Here is a 26,068-nt window from a genome sequence, read left to right as displayed (position 1 = left end):
TGTTCTTCATGTACCATATATAGAAACATTTTTATGTGCTAATTGTGTGTTATGAATATGATAAGTGTTAGCAATTATGAAATGCAGTCAAAAAGCAACCAAATAAGTTCTGACAGTAATTAGGAATTTCTAGTAGAATGCCACTATAATGAACCCCAAGCTAACTTCTCTATAAGCACTTCTCCCTGCTGTCTATAATTGGTCTAAATGGTTGAGGTAAACTACCAGAGCAGTTTTACAAATGCCAGAAAGGTTCACAAAAGCACTAATGACTGCAGATAGGTCAAAAACTCATTTTCTGGTCATTAATGATTTTCTGAACCCTCTGTCCTTTTTCATAATTTAGTTTCTATTTTCTTTCATCAAATACAATTAACAGTCAGTCAACCTGTGGGGCTGGTTGTATGCAACCACTAGATGCAGTTGCTGTAAGATGCAGGAGGGAGGCAGAACCTGCCTAGACATTAGGAGAGGAGATTTTCATTGTCTCACCTGAGCACTAGGGCTTCTGATGGCAGAAGCATAGGAAACGCTTCTTCATCTTCCAGGACAGGGAGGATGTTCGCCCTGGAGACTATCAAGGGCAAGAACAAGAAAGTATTCCATAGCGTCTTGTGCATCACCCTTTTAAAATCATACTTTCCATTTCTGTGACGCAATTAGATACAGAAGATGGTCCGGATTAAACAATATAATTTCCCCTTTACAATATACTTTGGAATAGCAAGTATACATTTTCACTAAATTTTCCTCTCTGGATGAATTAATTCATAATTTGTTGATGATTTTTGGTGATGCAGAGGCTCCTCGTTTGCACTAACTCAGCTTAGTTACTTTTTTAGATGCTTAGAGATTTGCTATGGGCACTTCTCTTTTTGGTTGGATTGAAAGAAAAGCTGTCGTTAGGTTGTGAATTTGATGCACATTTGAGAAGAAAAGGGAGGACAAGCAGATCCTGCCTGTGCCACATGCTGTCAAGCACTGGGCTCCCTCCCAGAGCAGAGCAAGGCTGCCCAGTGGTATCTGCTGCAGTCACTGTGGAGGGCAAGAGGCAGAGCCATTATTGGCAGAAACCTCTGAGCAATACTGAAGGTTATGGGAAATCTTTTAAAACCAGGTGCATTCATTGGCTTTCTGTAATTTGAATAAAAGATGACAGTGGCATGGAGAGAAGAGAGGCAGAGGCCTCTGGTTGCTCAGATGCTGGTCTGATAAATGTTTACTTCTCATTTAAAATATATCGCCTTTTGAGGTAATAATCTCCAATTTCTTTGGGGACATGGTGAGTGCACATCACCTTCCACCGGTGTTTTCTGCTAAAGTCCCTCAAATATTTTATGTGGAGAGTCATAGAATCCCAGACTGGTTTGTGTTGGAAGGGACCTTAAGATCATTCAGTTCCAAACCCCTGCCACAGGCAGGGACACCTTCCACTCAACCAGGTTGCTCCAAGCCAGGGATGGAGCATTCACTATCTGTTTCCTTACCGAGCCCAGGAAAGAGCAAAGGGGTATGCAGCAGATCTGCAGTTCCAGTGAGTTGCTTCCTGGTCTGGAACAAAAGCTCATGACTGACTCCCTGAGGGAGGTTCCAGGGGAGAAAGGCAGGGTGAGCTCTACGGACACACCAGTGACTGAAATAGGAGAGGGACATAACCCAGTGTTCTGCCATTGCTCTTTACCCTGACTTACACCTTACCCCATCCTGGTAGCAGTGGGCCATGCCTGGGCACAGGGAAGCAGGGCATGCTCACTCAGGAAGGAAGCACAGGCTGGCAAAGTCATGTCTGAAGAGAAGAGACACTTCCAGTGTGGCTCATGTCAGGAGCAGCGCAGCTCCCGCAGGCACTGCTGCCACAGCTCCCACCTATGGGACCGGCAGCGGTGTCTGCACCTAGTTCATACCTGCCCCGGAACTCCCAACCCGGCTAGGGTGGGTGCCTGTGTTTCAGCAGGGCCAGGCAAAGGGCACTCAGGGCTGGAGGCAGAGCCTGCAGGTAGAGATGTTGCAAAGCCTCAAGCTGAGCTTGGGTGTATTTGTGAAGTGCTGTACAACACCAGTGTCCTAGCAGGGTTTGTTCGGTGTAAGGAGAGAACATGTTGAAGAAGAGGTCAGAATTTCTGTTCAAGGACAAATGTGCAGGTGTTTGAATGGCACAGGTACTTGAGAGACTGCAGAAACCTTGTGAGTGGAAAGAAATATCTCGTTAGGTGACAAAGAAGACTGAGCTTGGTTTGGGAGGGAGAAGAAGGATGTAGCAAGGGCCTAGTGAAGAGGTGCAGTTTGCTGAAGATAAGCAGAGTAACTTGGGGAATAAAGAGATTGTGCTCTAATCGCAATCATGTCACTAGTCTCCCTGCATAACTTTGTCTACACCACTTAACCTCTCTGTGCCTCAGTTTCCTCCTCTGTAAAATGGGTGTAACACCCATCTTTTTCAAGTACTTTGAGAACCATGCATGAAATGAACCTGCCAAGTACTTTTTTGTTTGTTGTATTTTTTCATCCCTAATTTCTACACTCCTAGACTTCAGCAGATGGTACTACCTCTGCCGACTGAATGCCGATCAAACCAAACTCCTTCCTCCTTTCTACAGTTTTAGAACTGTTATTGACCTAAAATCATGTCATGCCAAAGACTGGCATAGAGGAAAATAACTGTAGAAAGTGATATTTTTGGACCTCCTCATTCCTCCTAATCTGGTCATGACCACATGAAAGCAGTTGTCTTTGTGGTGCTGATAAATCCATCTGCCGGAAGTGGCCTTACGCTATTTTCAGCCAGGGTGATCTTGAAATGGCTTATGTCCATCGTAACTTACCTCTGTGTATCCTCACTCTTGAAGATGGGCACTTTTGCCGTATGAAGCTAGGAGTGTGGATATTTGGAGGCAAACATCTGTGGTTACTGGTAAGTAACCTTTTTTTTTTTTTCTCCTCTTGTCTTCATTTGTCTTCTATGCTTTGAAACCACCATTGATCTTATTTACACTCATCCATAGGCTCCAAAGGCTGCAAAATTCACATCATGCTTAAAATCCAACTAAATTGAGTTAAACCAGCCAGGCAAGACTTTGAAAATATTTCTGCACTGCAGCTGTGTGTGTGTGAATGTATATATATGGCAAAAGATTGACATTTCTCAATTTGCAGAAGATTTGCTAAAGTAGTTCCAAAACGTGACGAGCTGTCAAAACCCCATATATTTCAGAAGAGAAGTAGCTTTCCATATGAGCGCCCATTCTAATCACAAACTGAGGACCAGTTTTTCAATAACAGAAGGTTTGGAGTTAAAGTCAGACACTTGGGGTCTCTGGTTTGAGCTATATAATCAACTTCATCTGCCGTAAATGAGATTCTTGATAAGAATGAATGAGAACAAATTTGCTTTAGGAATAAATTTGTTATGCCTCTGCCTCCTATTTATACAAGACCTCACAAATCTTGTGGCATAATATAAGTGACTCAAAAGCTGATTTTATGATCTTGCTCCCGTGACTTCTGCTTTCAAGAGAAGTTAAACAAGGTGGCTGGGAGGAGGGCAATAGGTAGAGGTAAGCTAAAGAGAATTCACCTGGAGCAGACCTAAAGGACAGAAGAGATCAAGAGGCAAGTCTGCTGTGCAGCTTTGGCTTATTGGGCTCTGCTGTGCAAGGTTTGGTGTAGGAGGATAAATGAGATTTGAAATGGCAATCCTTTAGCAACACTGACCAGGCCCTAATCGCATTAGAGCTGCAGATGGTAGTCCCTCAGACCCCACCTCGGTGTGAAGGTGTCAGACTTTCTTTCCAGATCTCTCTGAGTTTACAAGTTCTGAAGCCTGTGAAGTTTCTAGACTGCTCAGCTCTTCTATGCTTTCTTTTTCTCTAAAGCAACAATCCTGCTCATAAATACTATCTGGCCGTGGACCCTGTTTCAGGCTCACTATATGTATCGGACACCAATAGTCGACGGATATACAGAGTCAAGTCTCTCTCTGGCACAAAAGACCTAGCTGGTAACTCTGAAGTGGTGGCAGGGACTGGAGAGCAATGCCTGCCCTTCGACGAAGCCAGATGTGGGGATGGAGGGAAGGCAGTGGACGCAACCCTCATGAGCCCTCGAGGTAAAGTAGGAAAAGAAGCTGGAGAAAATGACTGTGTGAGGCTGGGCTGGGTGTGGAAATAATTATCTGGCAATTAAATCACTCCTTGCTCTGTAGTTTTTATTCTGGGCTTTAATTACAGTGGATTGGCAAGTGTTCATGTTTTGTTTAGTTAAAGCAAACTTTATTACCCCAACAGTGAACGCTGCGCAAGGAGAACAGAACACAAATTAGCAGGGTACCACTCACTCCAAGAAGCAAGCATGTAAACTGGGGAACAAATCACTGTTTGAGATAGTCTTTGGGGAGAAAAACTGCCTGCTGTGGCTTTTCATCTGAGTTTCTAGTCTGTGCGTTCTCTTTTTCTTCAGAGGCAGAGGAAAAATAAAAGGAATTTTGGCCTTTCCAGTTTCTAATTTTTAACAGAAAGTTTTCAAGATGACAGAGATTTGGAGATTTGTTGCTAGGATTTTTTTTTTCCATTGTTTCATGTTAATTGTAAGGATGAATTGATTAGGTGTATTGCCAGGTGCTACAAACTTCTTTGAGTTTTATTTCAATGGTTGAAAATAACTAGATGATTGTAAAAGCAAATAAGAATGAAAGGTCCTATTTCTCTGTAGAGGTAATAGTTTCAGTTAAGACACACAGAGTGTGTTAACAGGACAGAGCTGTTTCCATGTTTGAAGGTAAGCCTCTGTAGACGTTGAGAAGAGAAAGCTGTACCTGCTCTCACTGCCCAACAGGATGAGCACTGCAACCATTTGAAGACAGAATTTTTAGATCAATATTTTATTTTCAGCCCACAAAACGGACAAGACAACGCACCAAATCAAAGCAGGAAAGGCAAGAGAGAAAAAGCTTGCCCTCCTTCACCACAGGCAGCAGCATCCTTCTGTTCCTCCAAGGGAGCACCTTTCATTCTGTGCCTTTCCTTTCTAAGGACTCCCAGTGTGACAGCCATTGAACCTTTCCTTTTTTCCTAGGCTGGAAACCCCTGTGTCTTCATCTGGAAACACCAGATATTCTTCCCATATTCCTTGCAGCAACAGGTCAAAGAATTAAAAAACAATCCTGAAAGACTGTAGTGTCCTCTTCATTTTTCCAAATCTTAAAGAAATTTAAAAAGATTTCTAAAAATTCTCAGATCCTTCAGATGAACAAGCAACACCTCAAATTTCTGAGATTAAAACTAAGGGTTTGTTGGTTTTCGTAGGGTTCACACAATGCGTTATACAGAGTTTGAATTTAGAAGTAAGAGGTTACATTCCACTGGCTCTTTGACATGTTGTGGGGATTTCTGTGGTTTGGTATTCTTTAAAGCCCCAAGGGATCAACCTGCTTGATGCCATTTATTTAGCAAAACTACAGGTACTTGGAGGGATCCAGGACCTGTGCTCAGGTTGGAAAGGAGGAAGGAACAGGGGAAGAGAACAACTGTCACCATTTTGTAAAGTTGCCAACAAGATGAAGCCTGCCTTGAAGCCAGGAGCCTCACTGATGCCTGGTTTTTATATTTCAGGAATTGCAGTGGATAAATATGGTCTCATGTATTTTGTTGATGCCACTATGATTAGAAAAGTGGATCAGAACGGAATTATATCAACCCTGCTGGGCTCCAATGACCTAACTGCTGTTCGACCACTCAGCTGTGATTCCAGCATGGATGTCACCCAGGTATCTTAGTGCATTTATTTTCTTCTCTGCCTTAGAAGAGATGGGCATCTATTTTGGATGACTGCCTGACCACTTAAGAAATACATTACGCAGCACAAGATGGTAGTATTTTTGATTCATTACTGAAATGAGTGAACCATCCTTTTACTGTGGCTAACACAGGTTATTTATGCAACTGTAGTGAGATAAGGTTGAGATAATGGGAGTTATTGTCTTAATTGCCTGTTTTTCTGTAATTATTGTAGAGCTTCCACAATGCAGCATTCATTCTTTGCACAGAAACACAATTAGCCAAAGTCACCACTGCACGTAGCTTTAATATTGCTGAAAAACAAAAGCATTGTTTGAAATAGTTGCCATTCATGACTTGGTTTTGTGATTTACGCTGATAAACCCCTCACTAATTTGCTGTTGTTACACGTGGAATTTTAAACACTAGAAGTGTACTTTTCAGTTACGAGTTTTACAGTAATAATTTGTGCAACTCATAGGTACGGCTGGAGTGGCCTACTGATCTCGCTGTCAATCCCATGGACAACTCACTTTATGTCTTAGAGAACAATGTTATTTTACGGATCACAGAAAATCATCAAGTTAGCATTATTGCTGGACGCCCCATGCACTGCCAGGTTCCTGGTATAGACTACTCTCTTAGCAAACTGGCTATTCACTCTGCACTTGAATCAGCCAGTGCCATTGCCATCTCACACACAGGAGTTCTTTACATCAGTGAGACAGATGAAAAAAAAATTAATCGGCTACGCCAGGTAACTACCAATGGAGAAATATGCCTTCTTGCAGGGGCAGCTTCAGACTGTGATTGCAAAAATGATGTCAACTGTAATTGCTATTCTGGGGATGATGGGTATGCCACTGATGCCATCTTAAATTCACCATCTTCCTTAGCTGTGGCCCCAGATGGTACCATCTACATAGCTGATCTTGGAAATATCCGCATTAGGGCTGTCAGTAAAAACAGGCCCATTCTTAATTCTTTTAACCAATATGAAGCTGCATCTCCAGGAGAACAGGAGCTGTATGTCTTCAATGCTGACGGGATTCACCAATACACTCTCAGCCTTGTTACCGGGGAGTACTTGTACAATTTCACCTATAGCAGCGATAACGATGTCACGGAGGTGATGGACAACAATGGCAACTCCTTGAAGGTCCGTCGGGATGCCAGTGGGATGCCCCGCCATTTACTGATGCCGGATAATCAGATTGTCACGCTGGCTGTTGGCACTAATGGTGGACTCAAGCTAGTCTCAACACAGACCCTGGAGCTCGGATTAATGACATATAACGGAAACAATGGTCTCTTAGCAACGAAGAGTGATGAAACAGGATGGACAACATTTTATGAGTAAGAATGTTTTTGGCTCTATTAAGCGTACATTTATTTTTCAAATGGTAGTGAGTAGGCCCTGAACTGACCCTACAGAAATCTGTTGTAGGCTTTTCACTGATGCTGAATAAGGCCATGACGTCTCATTCTAGTTTGATGCTGAAAATGATTAAGTGGCTTCTTGATTTCATCAGTTTTTGCCACGTCCCTTGGGTGGGTACCAGACCACTTTAATTTCTGCCCACAGTATGAGGCTTGTGGGGATTCTCATCCACTTCCAGCACAAAGGACTGTGTGCCGCCTTCAGAAAGCCATGTTTGATTTACGAGACTGGGCCCCTGCTCTTAGTCATTATCAAGGCTGTAGATAACTGGCACTCAGACCAGCCCCCAGCAACCCATAGCTCCTACTGAGCTGCCTCTGCCTAGGAACCCTAATGCTGCAGGTTCTTTTGGAGCTCAAGCTCGGTATCTGCTGTTCAGACTCATATATTACTCATGGTTGTTAAAATGTTGATTAACTTCACTGATTGTTCATTCTTGAGACAAGTGCGGAGATTAGATCCTCAGCTACCTGCCAGACCCCGAGTGTAACTTTGTAGGTAGCCTGGAAGCACACTGGTGTTGGTGACCATATGGATTAGAAAATGAGAACTTCCTCTTTAAATGCAATTCATCAGAGATGAAGTTCAAGAGTATATTAAAAATCTAGAAAAAACAGTCATATATTTATTAATAGTTAACCCTGTTCTTACTTATCCTATTGCCATGTATTGATCAAAACAACATCAGAAGTTGAAACAAAAAGATATATTGAAAATATATATAAAATTCTTAAGTATGTCGAGTCTGATGCCATAGTTAATTAACCATTACTAAACACCATTGCTCAAATTAGGGGGTAGAAAGTATGACTAGGGCTTTATATTTAAATTGGAAGCTCATTTTTAAGGCTACAGACCAGCACTGATGCACACGTAGTTTAGTTTACTAATGGATCCATCTTGGCCATCGCTTTCTTTCTTTTTTAGAGGAAACGTAGGTAATGCAGGAATAAAAAGAACCTCAGAATGTATCTAAATCAGCCTGGTACATCAGTGATGTGTCCAGTGCGTTTTGTTCCCGTAGAAAGGAAAGCAGTGCCCTCTCGTGGTCCCTTCCTGACGCGGCCCTGGAAATTCAACCGCTGATTTCCCGTCATTTAGTAGATACTTGGAGGGTTTTTCTCCTTAATGTCGTGTAAAGAGTATTTCTTTACCACACCTCAATTAGAAAAATAACCCAGAAATGTGAGCACAGGAAGGATTTAGCTGCTGATTGCAAGATCAGGCAAAACCTCTCTGTACTGGACCATGGAAAAGTCTCGCATTGTTGCTGATGTCGATGCCCTTCTAGGTGGGGTTTTTGTTGTTGCTTTTTCTTTAGTAGCTAGGCCAAGTTTCAGATCAGAAGTCATATAGACTAGTTATTTCTCAAAGCACCACTAATTAATTGTAGCAAATGAAATGGCAGTGTAACTTCAAACTCTGTCTGAAAACAATGAAACGTTAAAAAACACCATCAGAAGGTTACAAGTTACCAAACTGGTATAACTGGTGGCTGAGAATTGCACAAAGGACTAAGCTAGCATGATTTATTAGAAGAATTGTGCTCTGATCACTAAGTAAGTGTAGAAGGTGGGTGCTTTGATGTCTTACTGAAGTATAGCTGAAAATATAATTTAATGTGTTTATAGTGCTGACATGTTGACTAGATTCTTTTCCAAGGTCAAGTAAGAAAAGATGTTTGACCCTTGCCTAGGTCAGGGGAAGTTAAGCACCATACTTAGGTCTAAAGGGTACACCTGAGGTACTGCCTTAGGCAATGACTGGCGTTGATGAGGCAGTGGAAATAACTTCCTTTCTGCTAGATTTGTACATATATTCTCATAAGCATAGAGCCCATAGATGAGAGGACAGTAGAATCATTTGTGCATTAAAAGAAGAAAAGACATAATATGCCATTCATGAAAATGTTAAAAGTAGATATGTATATCTATATGTAAATGGAAAACCCTATGCAAGGACAAGAAGTTAGCTATATGCACTGGAGATACTCATTACAGAAAAATAGAGGCATGTCCTTCAGGCTGATCCTAAGCAGCTGACTTACAGTAATTCTGTCAGATGCTGTCATCTCATGTACCCCCACAGTTGAGGGGTTTATTAATAAAATTCTGAGAATTATTTAAATCAAATTAAAAAACCTAAATAGTCACAGTCCACAGCCACTTAATGCTGGTTTCTGGTTTGTGTTTTTTCGTCAAAGTAGCTCCAAGGGGAAAATTCTATATTCATCACTATGCAATTTATTTTGGTCGGTATAAGTTACTATCAATAGAAGATGAAAGAAATACTTGGCCAGTTGAGAGTTTATAAGCACAACAAAATAGTTTTCTGTGCCATTACATTCATGCATTCATACGGAGATAATCAATACCCCAGATACAGCCAAAGAACTGGAAAAGAATAAATGATTTTTAAATACTAAAATACTACATAAGTGGAAGTTCTTATGAAAAATGTACTTCAGTGTATTTATATCAACCAGACACTGAAGTGCTGTGCTATCTTATTGGGTTTGTTGTTTTTTTTTAATCTAAAGCTGTACTCTGAAAATGCTCACAGAGTTGAATTCATGGAGTGTGCATTGAATATGTGGAGAAATGCATACACTAACTGGTTTTATGTATGTGCATACACACTCATGCATGTATTATACATGTAGTGCATGTGTATATCCACGCAGTTCATTTGCAGTAGGAACAGGCAAGGCTGTTAAATAATGTAACAGCTGTCAGCAGGCTCACATGGGGTAATTTAAGCTTGATTTTGGGCATGAAGCACATATATTTGAAGTGATTCTCAGTGGTATTCCACTTAGTTTTGGGAACATCCTAAGAGAGTGCTGCAATTTTCTTCTTGAGTGAGCTTGGGGTTTATAAGGGAGAGAAAATAGGGATGTATGTAAATGCATATGATCTGCACCTTGCCCTGCTCTATGTTAAGTCAAAACTGCCATTACTCCTTTCTGCAGTACTGTATAAGGCACTGTCCTGGCTACTCCCATCTACAAGCTGTCCAGCTGTACACATCCCAGACCTCAAAGGTTGCCAGCAGTAAAAATTGCCTAAGATACAGAGGTGCCACAATACTGGTATTGGGTGCACTATCACAAACTTGCTGAGGGACATGCGGGTCGGTATCTGTAGCTCTGTGAGGAGGTGATGCGTAAGTGCTCAGCGTGTCTCGCGGTTGAGCTGTAGCCGTGCCTGATGGCCTGGCACACGGCGGCTGCTGAGGTTGGCTCTGAGCCGCCGGGCTCCCAGGCCCCATCTCCATGCTGTAGGCATCATCAGCCAACAGCTCCTGTGTCTGCCCAGGTGCCGGTGGCTGGTGTCACTCAGAGCTGCCCTGGCAGCCACAGTCCTGGAAACCTTGGCCTGCTTGGGCAGACTTGGTTGCATTTAGCGAAGTGTTGGCAGGTTAGTGGTGGACATGGGGAGATCTTTGAAGATACTGAGCTTAAGAAAGGATCAGTCCCCTTGTGATTTTATTAGTAGAAAAACTCAGGATGAAACCTTCCTCTAACTGAAGCTCAGGAATTTCAGTGTATCCAGAACCCACCTTCTGAAAATATAAAGGTCACCTTACCAGATCTGATTCAGCTAGCCTGATGCTGTGTCACACACTATGACATGTAGTGGCTGCTTCTGAAGATACCAGAAGCCCGAGGTCCATTAGTATATTTTCCATTGCAATTTTTTTTTTTTGTTTAGTTCATTAGACCCAGGTTCATGTCATAAAGAAATGCATACATATCATATATGGTTTATAGCCATTAAATTCCCATATAGCTTTATTCTCATTATTCAGTTAAATGTCTGGGTGTTGCGTTCTACTAAGCACTTCTCTCACAAAATACATAAATTAAAAAGAAAGCCTCAATAATATGTCACTTTAAATTTTGTGGTACAGAAAAGGTTTCAGTTTCATTCATTTTAAAGTTTTTACCTTTAACATATGTTTTTTAAGCAGGATTTTATTGATGCCATGGATAAAGTAAAAAAGCCTTCATTATACATTGGTATCGCGGTGTGTATATAGTGTTTAAGTAGTGGATTATGTCTAAATCGCTTAATATATCATTTAAGTAGTGAATATGTCTGCTATTAAGCCAAGTGGTCTGCAGACCTTCCTAGAGAGCACTTGTTTAAGCAGGTCCAGCACTTGCTTATAAACCTTTTAATCTCTGCCACTGTGGAATTCAAATATTGTGACCAGCCCTGGGGAACATGCCCCATGGTGGGGGTAAACCACTGACTTCTAGAAGCAGCACCAGAATATTGCAATGTTCCTGTTTCAGGCTTTGCACATCCTCATCCATATTTACTTTCTAGACTGCCCTTGCACTTTGAACAGAGAATTCCAGTAAGTAGCCCACAGCAATCCCCAGGAATTTTTCCTGGGTTAATTAAAAACCCAGCAATGAGAATGAGGAGTTTAAATGAAGGTCTCATTTGCATTGCCTGAAATATATTTGCTGATGGGGAATTTCAGCCTCCATTTTGGTGGATGTTCACCAAGCTCTGCATAGTCACGCTGAAGCCACTCACAGCCCTTTTCTAGTTTTTCCTAAATAACATTGTCTCTTCTGTAGTATTTGACATATAAGTATTCTCTTCAGCACTCTCCTAAGCACTAAGCATATCCAAGTATCCATATACAGACTATTATAGTATATCCCATTTTTGAAACTGTCCAATTTTTGTCCTTTTTGGTTTTCCTTGCCAGATGGATGCTTGACTGGACCAAATTCTTCCCTAGTCCTTATTTTACAAGTGCTTTCAGTATTTTTTTTGGTAAAGACTCTTATACAAACTTAACCAAAACCTTTCATAGATTTTCTCAACATTTTATCTCTTATCTAGTATGTTGTCTATATGGTAAATAATACCAACTATATAAATACATATATATACATATATGTGGATATAAACTTGTGACTTATTAAGAAAAGTCATGCTGCTTAATCTTTTATGTGATCCTGAACTCCTTAATTAAACACAATATATTATTGTTCCCTTTTAGGTTGCATGATGCTTTGTTTTATTGATTTACTTCTTTGCCTAACACTTCCAGGGGTTCTGGTAAGGCTTGTTGCTCCACAGGTGATTTTTTTTCCTTTCTCCTCAATATTCAGTTGCACGGGTGCAACCATTTGCAATGGACTTGAAAGGCATACTTGATATATGTATTAACTGAGAAGCCAATTTGGGTATTCATTTTGGAGATACTTTGAGGTTTCTGAATGATGTCATTGTAAAGTCATGTTGAAAGCACTGATTCTTCTTCATCTTTACAGCTAACCACGACGTACAAAGAACCCAGCTAGCTCCATGGTACTAAATGTGCTCCTCTTCTCTTCTGTTACTCTCAGGCAGTGCAATGGATTTACCAGTTCTCTTCCAGGCTCCTCGCACCCTGGATTTCTATGTTCCAAGGATGACCAGTTGGTTTCAATCTCTACCTAAACTTTTCCCTTTAACTACACAGGACAATTTTTCTTGCCTTTCTGCTGCTCAGAAGTATGTGCACTTTGGTAGTGGCTGGGTGAGAGACTCTTGCACAAGTAGAGATTGCATCAAGCAGAGTGTCAGACTGGAATACTGATTTTGTTTCAGGTCCCTATTTCTTGCCCTTAAGAGCCAAGGGATTGCTTCTTTAGCACATAAATACAGCATTCTAAGGGAAAGGGAGAAACATACCATTCGATTTCAGACAGCATTCTTTCTTTCCCCCTCCTCAGGTTTTATACCTCTAAATAAATTTAACTCAATGATCTCATGGAGAGCCCTTTTTCTTGTATTTTTTTTTTTTTTTTATCTCTAAGCCTCTGGAGCATTTAACTCATCTTCTCAGGTATATTCTGAGTGCCGACGGCTGCCTTTTGTGCAACTCCACCTTATCCTGGGCTTTAACTTCTCATCATCCATCACTATGAGCCAAAATACTGAACCCAAAATGCTGTTCAATACCACAGAAAAGATCTAAATTAAACCCTTATGTTCTCAAGCTGATGTCCTTTTTAATCTCTTTTAGCAAGTTTATTCCTTGATATGTCACTTAAAACCACACTTAGTAGTTTCCACTAAATATTCAATTGCAAACATGCAGTCAATGCAATTGTATATTGTAGTATCCATCATAAGTCCACTTCCTTAGAGTGAAATGCTACCATTAAAATTCAAATGAATTTACTAATTAGAATTGTTTGAGCTCAATATCGCTCTATATATTGTAATAATTTAATTATGACATTTGTGTAGTTGAGATCAGTATCACTAAAAATTATTATTTAATCATTATAGACTCTTTCAAGAACAGAGCAATAGGTATGGCCAGGATGTTCTTGAAAATCTGTTTCATTCTGGGTTTTTTTGCACAAATGTGGTGCATTATTAATACACTGGGTATTGAAATGAACATCTATCCTCACGCTTTTTGCTCTCACTAACTTTTCTATTAGCTATGATCATGAAGGGCGTCTGACCAATGTAACACGTCCCACTGGAGTGGTAACTAGCCTTCATCGAGAGATGGAAAAGTCTATTACCATCGACATTGAGAATTCTAATCGGGATGACGATGTCACGGTCATCACAAATCTCTCCTCTGTGGAGGCTTCCTATACAGTTGTTCAAGGTACCAAAGCACACTTCTCAGCACATCTCCTAACCACACACACCACTTGAGAAAGCAATTTGTGAAAGATTTGTGTCATTAGGACAGTTATGAGCAGGGGAAAAATGTAACAACTTTGCAAGGAAAACTCCCCTAAAGCTCATTCCTAAAATAGCAGGTCTGCAGGACAGGTAAGAAACATTTCACAATCATGCTTTGTGTCAACTATGTCTGGTTGTTATCTGCTGGTGTCAGGCCTGCTATTGCCTCTTGGGTCAGCATCACTTTACCCACTCAGATATTTCTCTGTATTTCACTGCAAAATTGGTTCTGACTTTGGTGCCACAGAGATGCACGGTGACTGCCGAGTGTCAGCTGCCTGGGGAGAGATCTTTGCGGAGAGAGGCTCCAGTGGCCTCCTACTATTAGACATGGAATCTGCTAAATTTATAAACTACCATTAAAGAAAATTCAGAACAATCAGGGCAGTGGATGCTCTTGACCCATGGTTAGCACTTCTGAGAACAGTGTTACAGCCCAAGTGTGGCAGGAAAGAGCAGCAACGAAGTGGTGAATGTTTGCTTAACGCTTTCCAGTGCTGCCCAGCATTGGTTCCCATGAAGTGAAAACAGTCAGTTATCAAAGACTGGGAGGAGTTTGGTGGGTGATGGGTGTTTCTAAGTAAGATATAATGTCACTGGAATGAGAATATCATCATCAAGCAATAGTCTTCTCCTGACATAAATGTCAGCAGTTATAGACTATTATACCGTCACATGGCTACTTACAAAGACTATTTCTCTTATACCAGATGATTCATTATGTAGATGTCCTTCTGTCAGACAAACCTTGGTGCTGTGGTGTCAGTTGCACACCGTAGCGCTCTGTCCTGGCGGAGAATGGACTTGGCTGTGTCAAAGAGCTGGAGAACTGCATGGCTAGAGCAGTATGGGGCCAAAAGGCCGGGTGTGATGCTGGTAGGGTGGCAGGACAGCAGGCACGGAAGGGACTGCCAGCTTGCATTGCTGGAGCCTCACACCTGGAGGATTTAAAGTCAAATGCTGTAAAAGTCCTTCCTTGGAGACAATTTTTAAACAGAGGGAAAGAAAAAGAAGAGGCACTTACTTCTTCCCACTCCTAGAGTCCAGCAGTCTTCTTTTTTTACCCCTGTCTTTCTGTCCTGGAGTTTGATGGTTTGTTATTCATCCACCAGTTCAGTTTTGGGGAGTTTTTGTTCATATTAGAAATAAATTACGTTGTTGAAAGCATATCACTGTGCATTTTGATTCACAATTAAAACTAAAGTGAAAACCTAATGAAATAAACATAGTATCTCTCTGCAGGCTCACTGTTGCACTACTGTTCCTTACATGAATCAGTAACATCTGTAATTTCCACCATAGTACCACGTAAATGGTAATTGCAGGCTGACTTCATTTAACATCAACAGGAGTGCAATAAAAACCCAATCAAATTAAGCTATATGTTTTCTTTATGACTGGAGTAGCTAAATTATTTTCTTTTCATTATTGCTGTAGATCAAGTGAGGAACAGCTACCAGCTCTGTAATAATGGTACTTTGAGAGTGATGTATGCCAATGGCATGAGCATTAGCTTTCACAGCGAACCTCATGTCCTGGCTGGGACTGTGACTCCCACCATAGGACGATGTAATATTTCTCTACCAATGGAAAATGGTTTAAACTCGATTGAATGGCGTCTGAGGAAGGAACAGATTAAAGGCAAAGTGACTGTGTTTGGAAGAAAGCTCAGGGTAAGTAGAATCTGTCATTACAATAATGATATTTTCCTCTGTGGGCAGAACATTAATTTTCTTTTTGAAGGACATCTTTCCTATTTTTACTTGTTTAAAATCCACAACTCTAGGATTTTTTTTTTAATATGGCAATATATTCTGTATTGGAGAGGTCAGTTAACTGCATGGAACTGTGTGCTGCAATCAGCTGTAGAAGCTTCATTCCTAAAAGTATTCTAGAAGAGGGTGGTAAAGATATCCAGAACACTGGTGCAAGGCACTCTGCTTCTGAAGGTGGGGGAAAAACCAATCCAACCACTCAGCATTTGTAAAACTGCTACAGCACACTCACCACAACTGGTCCTGGGCAGGAAGTGCAATTACAGCATAAGCAGTTACGTTCTGCTTGTGTAGAATCTGCCTGCAAATTCATTGAGACAGGCATATTGCGTTTATTCCTCTTCCCAAATGGCATGATTGGAAAATAATTGCCATAATTATGAAGTCATAAGCATAGGATAAGAAAGACACTCTGGTCATGAAATCCATCCCCTGCCAAATTAAAAATGTGTTGGAGCTGGGTTAATCCATTCTGTGCTTAGCTGGCCTGGTTTTCACCCCTCGAGTACCTAAACTTTCACTGGCTGCTTCAGTATAAACAGCTTTGGTAGGGCTTTACAATACTTGGGCAGAGAACAAGTACACTGCTAATCAAGCCCTGGTTCTTTTCAGAAATACAGTTCTGTGTGTTCAAGATGATGTACTAAATGCAGTTTCTGTAAACAATTATGTAGCAATTCACAAAAACTATTATGAATCAGCTGTTACATTTTGGTTTTTTTTCTATTGCTTAACATCTAATTCCCAGTGTTGAGTTAACAAGACTTTCCTTTTCTCGTATATGCTCAGAATGCACCTACTGGGGAGAGGGGGAAGGTTAGACAAAAAAGGAATGAGATTAGCAGCTAATCCTTAATGACTAAATTTCATGGCTACGTAATTGATTGTGATGTGTTGACCTGCAGAAGTTGATTAGAACTGGAAACCAGATGAGCACTGCATTTTGACTACGTGTGCAAAACAAAATTGTGGTAATCCTAACTCTCAATGCTAGAAATGTAATAGAAGTACCTGTGGTAATCAGCTGAAGTTAAACACATCTTAGAGCTGGAACCTTGCTGGAGATGGGGTTTCTTGCATCATGTTTATGCAAATCAAGACACTGCTTTATCTAGCAACACCTCAACATTTAATTGTCTGGGTTTAGTTCCTGCAACAATAATCACATACCCATTTAGCTCTTTTAAATGAAAATCACGATGAGATTATAACAGGTTGAGTGGACGGAAAATGAAATTTGAAAATGAAGGGGAAAGCACAGAATTTATTTGCATCTCATTTACTCTAATTCATCTTTATAAATTGTTTATTGAATGAAATGGAGCATGTTTGTGTGATCTCTGGGGGAGCAGGTGGCAGCAGGGTCGGCTGTGGCAGCTGGGACAGATGTGGCATATAGTGGTGCAGGATGGGCCACTGCAGGACTAACACAGGACTGACCATGCAGGGAGTGTGTGGACCCAAATCTTGAATCCCCAGCGCAGAATCAATTCTTTCTGAAAGGGATTGTTCTGACATGGGAGTCGCCTCTTGCTAGAGCCAATACCCCTTTCTTTCAATACCTAAAGGGGATCTTTAAGAAAGAGGGTGTCAGACTTTTTAGTAGGGCAATAGGACAAGGGGTAATGGTTTTAAACTAAAAGAGATTTAAACTAAGAGAGATATAGACTAGCTATAATGAAGAATTTTTTTACAATGAGACTGGTGGGACATTGGCACAGGATGCCCAGAGAAGCTGTGGCTGCCCCATCCCTGGCAGTGTTCAAGGCCAGGTTGGATGGGGCTTGAAGCAACTTGGTCTAGGGGAAGGTGTCTCTGCTCATTGCAGGGGCATGGGTTGGACTAGATGACCTGTAAAGGTCCCTTCCAACCCAGACTAGTCAATGATTCTGTGATTCTCCAGGTAGAGCTGCCTCCTGTGCCCCCAGCTGTGCTCATTGTGCTGTTGGCACATCCCAGCTGTACGTGTTGGCCTTTGAGACATGCTGGGCTGACTTCATTAAGCCGGGAAAGGAAGATTTGCCTTTCACCTCAGGGTTCTCTCTCTTACTGTCCACTACTCTCCTATGCACCACACATCCAGTGTGTTGCAGTAGTTTCAGATAAAGTATTGAAGATTCCCTTCTGAAGAGTTTTTCTTACAGTGCGGCTTCACATAGGTGATTTTTGTTGCCAGACCTTTACTCAAGGCACAAAGGGCTTGTCCCTACGGCCACTTGTTCAAGCAGCAGCCAAGGGAGAAACCAGATGTGCACGTAGGTAGTGGGACAAAAGAAACAGAGCTTGTTAGGTGATCTTCAGTCATGGGAGTTATTCATTCAATTTGGGTTACTATATAATTAATATGACATTACAATTACACTCTCTGGTTTTACCTATTTTAACAAATGAAAATGAAGTTGCTGAATTATTCAAGCAGGTGCTGCTTTATTCTCCAAGTGATGTTTGTGTTCATAGCTCTTGTCTGGGTAACCATTTAAAAAACCCTAGTACCTCAGTTTTCTATGGCAAAAAACCTAATAACTTTTATAATGTTATTGAGAAAAGGGAGGATACCTGGAGTCAGACTTTCCTCCATGCAGATTACAGTTGCAGTTACTGTAATGGAGGGAAGAAACCCTAGAAATCACAAAACAAAACCAAATAGAAACATAAAAGCTAAAATTCAGTGCCTGATCTTTTTGGAAGGCCTTGAGCTCTGTGAAGGAACGGGTTTTCATATGGCTCTGTCATCAGGATTAATCCTACACTTACAGAACTAGTGTAACCAGTTGAGAAAGTTCTGCTATTGAGTTTGGCTTCCCTGGGTTTGTTTCCATTACAATGGGAGAGCAGAATAAGGTTTATTTGGCCAAGATGTTTTGTAAGAAATGCCCTGTCTTTTCTTTGAATCACAGGAGAAGTTTTTGCTGGGATAACCTTTGGGAAAACCTACAGGAAAGAGCTTTTTCTAATAATTGCCCACAGAGTAGACATAAACTGTTAGAGCTGAGTCTTATTAATGGGAAAAATTAGGATAATGAGCAATAATTTGAAATAATTATTTCTTTACAAACACAAAATTGTATTCCTTTTAAATTTGCTTTCTCTGTAAGTGAATTCCTGCAGAGTTGGGTGGGATGGGAATTGGGTTCACCCCTGGCAGGGAAAATCTCTCAGAATAACTTTTATGTCCTCGAGAAAGGCCCAGGGTTAATTTACATGTTGTTTGATGTGCAGTTTAATTCTGGCTAAGAGAAAACGTGGCCTAATCAGAGCTGCTGCAAAGAACAAATTCCCACAAACTGATGAATACTTTTTAAATAGTCGTTGCTCTCAAATTATATCTAATTTAAATACTTGCACTTTATTAATGATGCAGCTACAATTAAATTACTTAGAAGGCTTTATCAGATTACAGCATTATCCTGAATTCTGTGGCATAGTCTGCAGTGAATATATTTATGTACCTCTTACAGCACTATCACTAGCAGCCTCTCCATTTGGCATTCTTGTGCTTGTTTCCGTTTTGCTCTTTTATTAAAAACCAAACCCAAAAAAATCTCGGCCCAAAACACTTCATATTATACTTTGATTTGAAAATTGTAACTGAAAAAAAAGAAAAAGAAAAACAAAAGCATTTAACCTAATTATTTAGTTTGTTTCCCAAAACTAAGTCCATCTTTCCCAGCCTGTATGAGCAGAATCTTTAATCAGAAGAAATGAAACCCATCCCAAGTGACTGGATTGATGAGGGATCTATGGACTATTTGGAAAACAAATGAAGAAAACAGTAAATGAATGAATTTATAAGGAGGGCATTGCAGTTACAGAGCCTATGTGGCTAAACCTCAGTGAAGACATTAAATCATAATTTCTTCTGTTCTTGGAGTCATAGTAGGGAAAGAGGTTAAGATCTACTGATGGCAGAAGTAGAAAAGCTGCTTCTATGTAAAAGAAGTTGTTTCTCTGCCGAGTGCTAGCACTGTACTTTGGGACCCAGGTGTGCAGTATGCCTCTCTGTTGTGACAAGAGAAGCCCCTTCTGTAAGATGACAGTTCCCATGTTGCAGGGAGATGGAGAATATCCCAGTGAAACACCTGAACTTATATATTTGAATAGCCAAGAACTAGAAAGCAGAAGCCAGTTAATAGGAAGAGGTGCTACACTTCTCTAAACTGTGGGGAAACTGAGGTCTCCAATGTGCATGCCATTTTGATCCATAGGGGCTACTGGCACTGCTGACTGAATGCAGCCTCCGTTCCCTCCATAGGTGCATGGAAGGAATTTGCTGTCCATTGACTATGACCGGAACATACGCACAGAGAAAATCTATGATGATCACCGGAAATTCACCCTGCGCATCATCTACGACCAGCTTGGGCGCCCGTTCCTCTGGCTGCCCAGCAGCGGCCTGGCTGCTGTCAACGTCTCCTACTTCTTCAATGGGCGCCTGGCTGGGCTGCAGCGCGGAGCCATGAGCGAGAGAACAGACCTGGATAAGCAAGGCAGGATCGTATCACGCATGTTTGCCGATGGGAAGGTTTGGAGCTACACCTATCTAGAAAAAGTAAGTGATGTTGTTTTACCTGCTGACAGCAGCTACAAAGAGACAAAGTGCTACTCGGTTTCATTTTAAGCCCTGTACGTAATACACACACACACACACACACACAGATTATCTACAATTTGACATGTTCCAGCTGTAAAGAATCCCCCTGTACCTGGTCTCAAAATTCCTTATTTTTCAATTAGTCAACTAATTCAACTAATGTTTAATGGTAAATACATTGTTCATGGATTGTGTCTTTTGATATGTTCCTGGAAGCAGTTGGCTGCCATATAATAGCATAAGCTGAATACAATGAATTGCCCTTAATGAAGACCAAAAAAACATCACTAAAGCTGACAAAAGGTTCAAGTAGAAACAGGTAATTCATCTGTAATCATTATCTTTTAAATGAAAATATGGTAAAGCATTTTTACTTAGCCCAACTAAGACACTTCAATCATAAGCACCTTAAATACTTCAAAATTGCATATTCTTTCCCTTCTTTGAACCTGTTGTTTTAAGCAAACCAGAGCAAATATTCTCTGCTTTGTCACACGTTTCACAGTAATAGTTGTGAATTACAACTGCTAATGGCAAAGTAAATCAATTTGTCTAACACCTCTGCATCCCTCAGAAAAATGAAAACAAAAAGGTCCTACTAAGGGGAGGGCAGCTAATAGGTTTCTAACCTGCGCTTTCCTGGAGTGTCAGCATGTTGACTTCCAAGTAGCACATCCTGCTATCTAGCAATCTGACATATTCTTGTGCAGCTTTGTGCCCCTAACTGATGCATCTCATTCTCTTTTGATTCATTTAACACTAGTGCCTTCTCAGTAAACTTTTCTTTACTGCCCTGAGAGGTCACATGCCGAAAGCTGGTAACTGTGTATTAATTTTCTCCCTACAGTCAATGGTACTACTGCTTCAGAGTCAACGCCAGTACATCTTTGAGTATGATTCTTCAGACCGCCTTCATGCTGTCACCATGCCCAGCGTTGCTCGGCACAGCATGTCAACTCACACCTCCATTGGCTACATTAGAAACATTTATAACCCTCCTGAAAGCAATGCATCAGTGATTTTTGATTACAGTGATGATGGGAGAATTCTGAAAACATCATTTTTAGGCACTGGGCGACAAGTCTTCTACAAGTATGGAAAGCTATCCAAGTTATCTGAAATTGTTTATGACAGCACTGCAGTTACTTTTGGGTATGATGAAACTACAGGTGTCCTAAAAATGGTGAATCTGCAAAGTGGAGGATTTTCTTGTACAATCCGCTATCGTAAAATTGGTCCTCTCGTTGACAAACAGATCTACAGGTTCTCTGAAGAGGGCATGGTCAATGCAAGGTTTGATTATACATATCACGATAATAGCTTTCGAATCGCAAGCATCAAGCCTATAATAAGCGAGACGCCTCTTCCAGTTGATCTTTATCGTTATGATGAGATTTCTGGCAAAGTAGAGCATTTTGGCAAGTTTGGAGTTATTTATTATGATATAAATCAAATTATTACTACCGCAGTTATGACACTGAGTAAGCACTTTGATACCCACGGGCGCATTAAAGAAGTTCAGTATGAAATGTTCCGATCTCTAATGTACTGGATGACTGTCCAATATGACAGCATGGGAAGGGTAACTAAGAGAGAACTGAAACTTGGTCCATATGCCAACACCACCAAGTATACCTATGACTATGATGGAGATGGGCAGCTGCAAAGTGTATCAGTAAATGACAGGCCAACCTGGCGTTACAGTTATGATCTGAATGGAAACCTTCATCTACTGAATCCTGGAAATAGTGTCAGACTGATGCCTCTGCGCTATGACCTGAGAGACAGGATTACACGCTTAGGTGACATACCCTACAAAATTGATGAGGATGGATTCCTGTGTCAGCGAGGCTCAGATGTGTTTGAATACAACTCCAAAGGACTCTTGACAAGAGCTTACAACAAAGCCAATGGGTGGAGTGTTCAGTACCGTTACGATGGACTCGGACGAAGGGCTTCCTGTAAGACTAACCTGGGGCACCACCTACAGTACTTTTATGCTGATCTTCACAATCCAACAAGGGTCACTCATGTCTACAATCATTCCAATTCAGAAATTACCTCTTTATACTACGACCTGCAAGGCCACCTCTTTGCAATGGAGAGTAGCAGCGGGGAAGAATATTATGTCGCCTCTGATAACACAGGCACTCCATTAGCCGTGTTCAGCATCAACGGCCTCATGATCAAACAGCTTCAGTACACAGCATATGGGGAGATTTACTATGACTCTAATCCTGATTTCCAGCTGGTTATTGGGTTCCATGGGGGGCTGTATGATCCTTTAACCAAACTTGTCCATTTTACCCAGAGGGACTATGATGTCCTGGCTGGACGCTGGACATCTCCTGATTATACCATGTGGAAAAACATTGGTAAAGAACCCGCTCCTTTCAATCTGTACATGTTCAAGAGTAACAACCCTCTAAGCAATGAACTGGATCTAAAGAACTATGTAACAGGTGAGACTTTACATTCCTTATAAACAACACTATGGTTTGGAAGTTGATTTGGGAAGGAAATCAGACTTCTCCTTACTAGCCATTTTCTGAATCTTCCTGTCCAGGTTGGTCCATTTTCCTTTTTGTGTTATGAAAAGGGCTGGCTAGTGCTGATTCTTTGATGCCGCCCCTGCCCAAATGAAGGGCACTAAATAAGAAGCCACAAGGAATTTATGGAGGGGAAAAAAATAAATTAACTCTCAAAATGAACTGCTGACTGAGCCCATAGGCACATTATTAATTACTGCCAAGAACTGATTTAATTAAACCTCTTTTCACATTTAACTTTTAATACACAATTTTCAATCTTTAAAACCAAAATATTGATTTTTAGAAATATACTTACATCCTGCAAGTATAAGAAATGTGATGGAATGTGTAGAGCTGAGGAAGAGAAACAATAAAGTAGTTTTGATTGCAGATGTTAGAACTGGGTAAAACTTGTAACCTCTTCTTAATTAGTAGTAATTTTTCACTTAGCGAGATCACACAGTACTCAAGCCCGCTGCTGGCAACTTCTAAAAGATAATTAATGTGTCTTCAGTAAAACCTTTACTTAGCACTGAATATGCAGCATCCAGTAATTAGAGCAGTGGTATCATTTATAAAAAGGAGCTATCTTAATTTTAGCAGTAATTTGAATTTCAAGAAAAGTGCATTTCCTTCAGAGAAAATCCCAGCAAGTTTCATTGGTACATGGGGACATAATCATGTGTGTAACATCCCAGAGGTTCTATTGGAGCTACTTTCCAATTTAAAGGTAGTACAACTTGTATCTGATAGTGTGAAAACACTGGTGACTAAAATGACCTTGGGATCAAATTCTGTTGTCGTAAATTCACATCCTATTTTCATCCAACAGTGGATGAAAATTATTAGATCTGAATCACTGGTTTAGATTTTCAGTGTCATCTTGAGATATTTTGCTATGTTCTGAAATTTCATTCATTTAATTTATTCACCCACTGAATGAAATCTGGGAAGATCTATTGCATTTGCTCCACACACACCTTGCAGTCTGTAAAAATACTTCATTGGTGAGGAAAATATTTGTTGCTGTATGGACTAAAGAGATTCTTTTGCACAAGAAGGAATTATGGTGGCATCTGGGTTGTCACAGCTTAAAAACCAACCCAAACAGAAAATAAAAGAGCTACTTCCCCACCCCAATCCATTCTTACTGTTAACCCCTGACACTGCTTTATTCATATGTTTTGATGGTAAGGAATTCCTGTACCAAGTGCAGTGCTGCAAAGCAGAACAGTCACTACTTTGCATATAGATCCTCCTCTTTTTTTGTGGAAACAGGGCAGCTGAAGTGACTTGTTGGGGATATACCATTATCACAGTATCACAGTATGCTAGAGATTGGAAGGGACCTCAAAAGATCATCTAGTCCAATCCCCCTGCCGGAGCAGGAACACCTAGATAAGGTTACACAGGAACGTGTCCAGGCAGGTTTTGAATGTCTTCAGAGAAGGAGACTCCACAACCTCCCTGGGCAGCCTGTTCCAGTGTTCTGTCACCCTCACTGAGAAGAAACTGCAGCCTTAAAAAGGAGCAGTGACCATGGGCTGTCCAAAGCCACAGGAAAAATATGGTAGTCACTGTGTGATGGGAGATACATACAAAGGTCTTTACAGAAACAGAGGATCTTACTACTAATCTTAGTGTCAGAATGGCTAACGAAAGGAAGAGTTTTGTTGTCAAATGCCCCCAGCCAGGGAGTACTGCACTTTTTATGGTGTAACATGTTGGGAAAACAGGCTTTGCAACAGCAAGCAGGCTCCATGCTGTGTCTGAGTGTCCCCAAGGTCTGTGTGCACGGTGGGTGCTCTGCAGGCACCCCATGTGCCTGTGGCAGCAAGCAGAGCTGCTGTGCACCGTGCTTGGGGTGCTCTAAATGCAGACAGAGACCCTTGCAGCAAGAGTGCCCTGCACAGTCACATCTCTTCAGACACGGGGTTTGGCTCACACAGGGAAGCAGCAATAGCACCATCAGGAGCTGTTGTAGGCCAGTGAGGAGAGAAGGCCATTGGAAAGGATGGGATTTGTAAACAGAAATGGTCATGAATATAGGTCCAAATCAAATGAGAAGTGCCTGTGCGCCCACACTGATGCTCATCCCTGTGACTGGCAGAAAAGAGAAGCAGAAAACAAATGTAAACCAGGGTCATGGGCTTTTCCATTGTTGTTAAAAATGTCACTTGATGACTAAAATACATCATAAGTTCTTAACATGTGGTGAGTTAGAGTTACTGTTATTTAGTGACTTGGGTTTTTCAACAAGATATGAGGACAGAGTTTTACTGATTGAACCCAGAGCTGGAAATTCTCACTGCAGAGCTGAGCTCTGATCCTCCCAAGCAGCCCCTGCTTTTCTATACTGGGCCTGAAGGGAAGGTGAGGATATTCATGGTGTCTAAATTTAGCCCTCTGAATTACAAGTCTAACTCCTCACTGCATTTAATGGAGCCTCCAGAGACCTGGTGACAGCTAATAGAAGTAGGGCGCGGAAGGCAAGCCATGTATTTTCCCCGAGGACTTTGCAGATGTTTCTAGGAGTACTAACCTAATAAACCATCATTTAACAATAGAGTTTGTAGGTTACAGGAGCCACATCAGAAGGTGTCAGAGATGGAACAAGTATTGCGTACAGTGAAATGTTTGGATAATCCATGTGCTCTAATGGAATGAGCAAGGTCGTATATTCCTGTTGAACTATTTAGGGTACATGTAAAGCAATATTTCCTGCGCCTGCTCATGGTGGATTACTACAGATCTGTCAAGTGCCATGCTGTAATATAAATGATGAGTTCCACAGCTGCTTGAAGTCAAGGAGATCAAGGATGGATTTCTTAATTTTTTTTTTATTTCTTGCCTTTATTACACACATTCATTTCTCACTTGCCTGCTTCCTTTTGATTTCTAGATGTCAAAAGCTGGTTGGTGATGTTCGGATTTCAACTTAGCAACATTATTCCTGGTTTCCCTAGAGCAAAAATGTACTTTGTGTCACCACCATACGAGTTGTCTGAGAGTCAAGCATGTGAAAACGGACAGGTAGGCAGAAATATGAAGTTATTTCTATGAATAGAAGTGCTGGCTCTCGTGTAGTTACAGTAGAAGGTCAAGTATTTATTTCTGGGTAAAACTAAGGGAGTATAGCTAGATTTTATCCTAATGAACATATGCCTTTCTTGCCAGCCTTCATTGTTATCATAATTGCAGTGTCATTAGTTTGTCTTTTATTGAGTTCTTCCTTGATTA

At 41.0% G+C, this 26,068-nt stretch overlaps 1 protein-coding gene across 2 annotated transcripts in view; it reads left to right on the top strand.

Annotated features, from left to right (window-relative positions):
- Positions 1-26,068, top strand: part of TENM2 (teneurin transmembrane protein 2) — a 186,501-nt gene that overhangs the window by 157,557 nt on the left and 2,876 nt on the right. For both annotated transcript variants that reach the window (XM_061348443.1, XM_061348442.1), the window contains 8 exons: positions 3,873-4,105; positions 5,607-5,761; positions 6,253-7,127; positions 13,676-13,851; positions 15,369-15,604; positions 19,959-20,255; positions 21,145-22,759; positions 25,731-25,861. In XM_061348443.1, the coding sequence (XP_061204427.1) occupies positions 3,873-4,105; positions 5,607-5,761; positions 6,253-7,127; positions 13,676-13,851; positions 15,369-15,604; positions 19,959-20,255; positions 21,145-22,759; positions 25,731-25,861 (3,718 nt within the window). The remainder of the gene's footprint in view (positions 1-3,872; positions 4,106-5,606; positions 5,762-6,252; positions 7,128-13,675; positions 13,852-15,368; positions 15,605-19,958; positions 20,256-21,144; positions 22,760-25,730; positions 25,862-26,068) is intronic.

This window comes from Neopsephotus bourkii, unplaced genomic scaffold (assembly GCF_033783945.1).
Source record: "Neopsephotus bourkii isolate Nb327-2 ecotype Australia unplaced genomic scaffold, CSIRO-AGI_Nbou_v1 NB_357, whole genome shotgun sequence".
Taxonomy (NCBI): Eukaryota; Metazoa; Chordata; class Aves; order Psittaciformes; family Psittacidae; genus Neopsephotus; species Neopsephotus bourkii.
This window is presented reverse-complemented; position numbering and strand designations above follow the sequence as displayed.